The following is a 3,602-nucleotide window of genomic DNA, read 5'->3' as shown; positions in this document are numbered from 1 at the left end:
AAAAAAGGCATTAAAAAAATCCATTTTACAGAAAGTCATGTATGTCAAACATTTGATTTTAATAGTGAAATTAGATAATATTCTGGATCAAGATGATATAATTATGGATGAAAGTGGCTGAAATGAGATGTGCTACACTTAAAATTAGAAATACAGAGAAGAGCTCCGTCATCAGAGCAGAGCTCCTGCTTTTTCACACCGAAAGCCGAAAGTCGGTTTAGCTACTACAGGAATCTGAACCTCCTCGCTTAGATTTTCCACCAATCTATAACAGAGAGGAGATTGCTGCAAACACCTAGAACTCACTGGAGGGACAACTTATCCAATCTGACCTGAGAACGTGTTGGGATCCCTCAGGGTTGGAGAGGAATGTCTGGGATTTCCCTCTGCTGCCACAATCTGAGTGGATGGATGGGAAATTAGATGACCAGGCTGGTTTTTCTTTAACATTAAATATAAAACTTTGATCTTTTGTTCTTAAGTGGGTCCTGAAAGCAAGCAGGAAGCAGCCAGGGTTGCTTTAGAAATACATTTTTAATGAGAATTAAAAAGGAGAAAAACTTATAAAAACCTACAAAACCGTTAAATATATGGATGTAAAGCAAAATCTGATCGGAAAGATGTGGGGAGGAAAAATGGCACAAACACAACAAAATAAATAGCAAACAGAAACTTTTCTTTGTTGATAGACAGGTTAAAACAGATCAGGACTTAATGTTACTGCTGCGCTCTAAGCGTGCAGAAGAACGGATGCCACAGAGCTTCTTCCAGAGTAATCCTCCTGCTGACGTCGTAGTCCAGCATGCAGCCCAGCAGGTCGAACAGCTGCTTCTCCTCATCACTGTCTGTTCTCATGTACTGCTAAAAACAAAAACAAAGGAACACTTTAACAAGCACCGCTCTTTCTAGATTAAAGCAGCAGAGGCATGTCAGTAGATAGTATCTGGTTAAGTATCCCTTCTTATAAATAGTTTATCTATGTGTAACACATCTCCTTTTCTCCATTTTCTAAAGCACCTGAAGAAAAAGTGACCAGATAGTTAAAGCAGGAGCTGTGATGGACTTTGACTTGCTGTCGGCAAACAGGTTAAATAGTAAAACAATAAGCTTTGCTTTCTTCTCCTCCCATACTGTAAAGTTGCCTTAAGCTTCTTTTTAAAGACAGTTAACTTCTGTAAATAATCGTGTTTAGCGTTTTTACATTAAAGGTTTTACTGATAAAAAAGTAAAATAGAAAAAAGAACATATATCACATATATGCACTAAATGCTATCCAAATGTCTTTAAATTATTTACTTAATGTTAAAGCTCTGTCTGCACCAATGAAGGTTAATGCTAAATGCTGAGAGAGGATCATATTTAAACTGACTTAATGTTTCATAAATCACCCCAGCATGGACAGCATCGTCTGGTGGTGTCCCTAAGTTCTCACTATGAGCCAAAATCAACAAAGTTTTCAGCATTAAAACTTCTAAAACACCATGAAAAAAAATCTAGGCAAGATTAAACATCCAATATTTACCTTAATAAAGTAGATAACAAACAAATTATTTTTGAAAACTCCTTTTCTTATTTATCAAAGGTAAATAAATGGCTGTTTACTGCATTATTCCTGTTTTTGAGTTAAAAGTAGGTATTTGTGACCTGATGTTTTAGTATACGATTAAAATGCATAAACGTGAAATAATTGTGCTGATCCTGACAGTTTTATTTACACTTTAAAAAAAAAATAATTTGTTTCATCCTAAAACAATTACAAATAAATTGCTATCAGCATCAGGTACATTTGGGGCCTCAGGGCATGATCGGGGGGGATTGTAAATTGAAGCTAGGTAATAATAGGCTCCATGGTGCATAACTGTGCTATAGATGCATGTGAAAGCTGCAGTCCAGGTTTAGTTGAGTTTTTCTGATATATTTAAACAATCAAAATAGTTCATATGCATCAGAACAAAAATAGTTATTTAAACAGCAGAAACAGAACAGGTGGAACCACGGTACCTACTGCCAGCACTTTAAAGGGTCAAGATTTATAAACGGCAAAATAAAATGACTGAATTTCTCATCAGCAAGTCATTGTGTCAGAATCTTGGTTTGTTAGTTCCTGTTTTTCTTGGTTTTCCATTTGTTGTCCTCTGCTGCCCTCTTGTGTCCTCTATCCCTTGCTCTGTTTTCTGTTCTGCCCTCACCTGTTTTTTAATTCCCTCATTAGCCCTCTCTTTGTCTCTGTCCCCTTTAAAAGCCCTCCCTCTTCAGTTCCTGTTTGCTGGATCCTCGTCAATCGTCTTTTGGCTTTCCTCGTCTCTCCCTGGCTCCTAGAGTTTGGTTTTCCCCTGATGTCTCCTTGGTTCTGGTTTGTTTGTTATTTTTGTTGGATTTTTTGATTCCTGCCTCAGTTCCTGTGAACCTTCACAGGTTCACCTCTGCCTACTTGTCTCTGCATCTGGGTCCTCAATCAAACACCACATCCTGACACATTGAGATCTGCAGAAGCCTGAAAATGATCCATGAATTTAATGTAGGAACATTTTCCACAGAGCAGGAGGACAGGTGAGGGTAAAGCCAGTGTCCCAATGTAAGCCTTCCATAGTACACTGCAAAAACGCCCAAAAAATTAGTTAATTAAATGTATTAATCCTTAATTTGAGCAGGTGAATAAGATGAATTACCAATGGAATGAGTATTTTTTTCTCCTAAAATAAGATAATTACATAATATGCACTTAAAATAAGACAATGCTATAGTTTTTTTCTTATTTTAAATGTAAATTGTTTTGTTTCACTGGCAAACTGTCTCAATTACATCCTTAATTCAAGAAAAAATTCAATTATTTTAAGGAAAAATGACTTATTTATATATTTTTTGCAGTTGAATCATGAACACAATGAGATCAGCATAAAATGAATGAAAGGTTTAAGATATCAGGTATTATTAATGTACGCTGCTACTTTTCAACCTTCAGTGAAACTGCTTTAGACGGAGCGAGGAAACGAATATTTGTTTTACCCTGAGAGGTTGGCAGAACTTCTGAATAGCATCATCGGAGGAATTAGCTTTATCCACGTTCAGATGTTCGTTTTTTACAAAGTGCTTCTTCCTGCACATCAAAAAGACAAATTTACGTTATTCGATGACAGAAAACTGAAGCGTATTTATATCCTGCCAGCATTTTCAATAAGCAAGAATGAAAGCACCATGAAAATGATTTAAACATGTTAGTTGGTCTTTGCAACTCTAACAGACAAGCAGGCATTAATGTCAACTATTGCTATCTTTTTGAAAACTGCTGATTAAATAGCATTTATTGTCTATTTAAAGTAACAGCAGAAAATCTGATCCAAAAATAGCTGCACGGATATAGAAAAAAAAATCCTTTTTAAGCAGTTTTGCTTATGGATAAAGTCACTATTACACCGTGACAATTCAGACCAGCTGCATGCCTGACGTACGAAAAATCTTTTAGAAACGCTGGCATACGTTGGATAAGTTATGAATATGGTGAAGTGTGCTGAAACGCGTCGACATACGGCGAGTACCCGCCCTATTCCAGCGTCTGCCGTCCGTGGTCCATCAGTTCCAGGTCAGTTATCTGATGGTCGACA

General features: G+C 36.7%; 1 protein-coding gene across 4 annotated transcripts in view; it reads right to left on the bottom strand.

Moving 5' to 3' along the window:
* Positions 1-248: 248 nt before the first annotated feature.
* LOC107091186 (dual specificity protein kinase CLK2-like) overlaps positions 249-3,602 on the bottom strand; it is a 30,069-nt gene continuing 26,715 nt past the window's right edge. For 2 of the 4 annotated variants that reach the window (XM_015384974.1, XM_015384976.1), the window contains 2 exons: positions 3,007-3,097; positions 249-861 (listed from right to left, as the gene is read on the bottom strand). In XM_015384974.1, coding sequence (XP_015240460.1) covers positions 718-861; positions 3,007-3,097 — 235 coding nt within the window. In that variant the 3' untranslated portion in view covers positions 249-717. Of the gene's footprint in view, positions 862-2,390; positions 2,495-3,006; positions 3,098-3,602 lie in introns of those variants that run through there. The other 2 variants (XM_015384975.1, XM_015384977.1) reach the window with 2 other exon arrangements.

The sequence above is a fragment of the Cyprinodon variegatus genome, unplaced genomic scaffold, assembly GCF_000732505.1.
Source record: "Cyprinodon variegatus isolate N-32 unplaced genomic scaffold, C_variegatus-1.0 Scaffold328, whole genome shotgun sequence".
In the NCBI taxonomy this organism is placed as follows: Eukaryota; Metazoa; Chordata; class Actinopteri; order Cyprinodontiformes; family Cyprinodontidae; genus Cyprinodon; species Cyprinodon variegatus.
The sequence above is the reverse complement of the archived record's forward strand: the minus strand, read 5'-3'. Positions and strand labels throughout refer to the sequence as shown.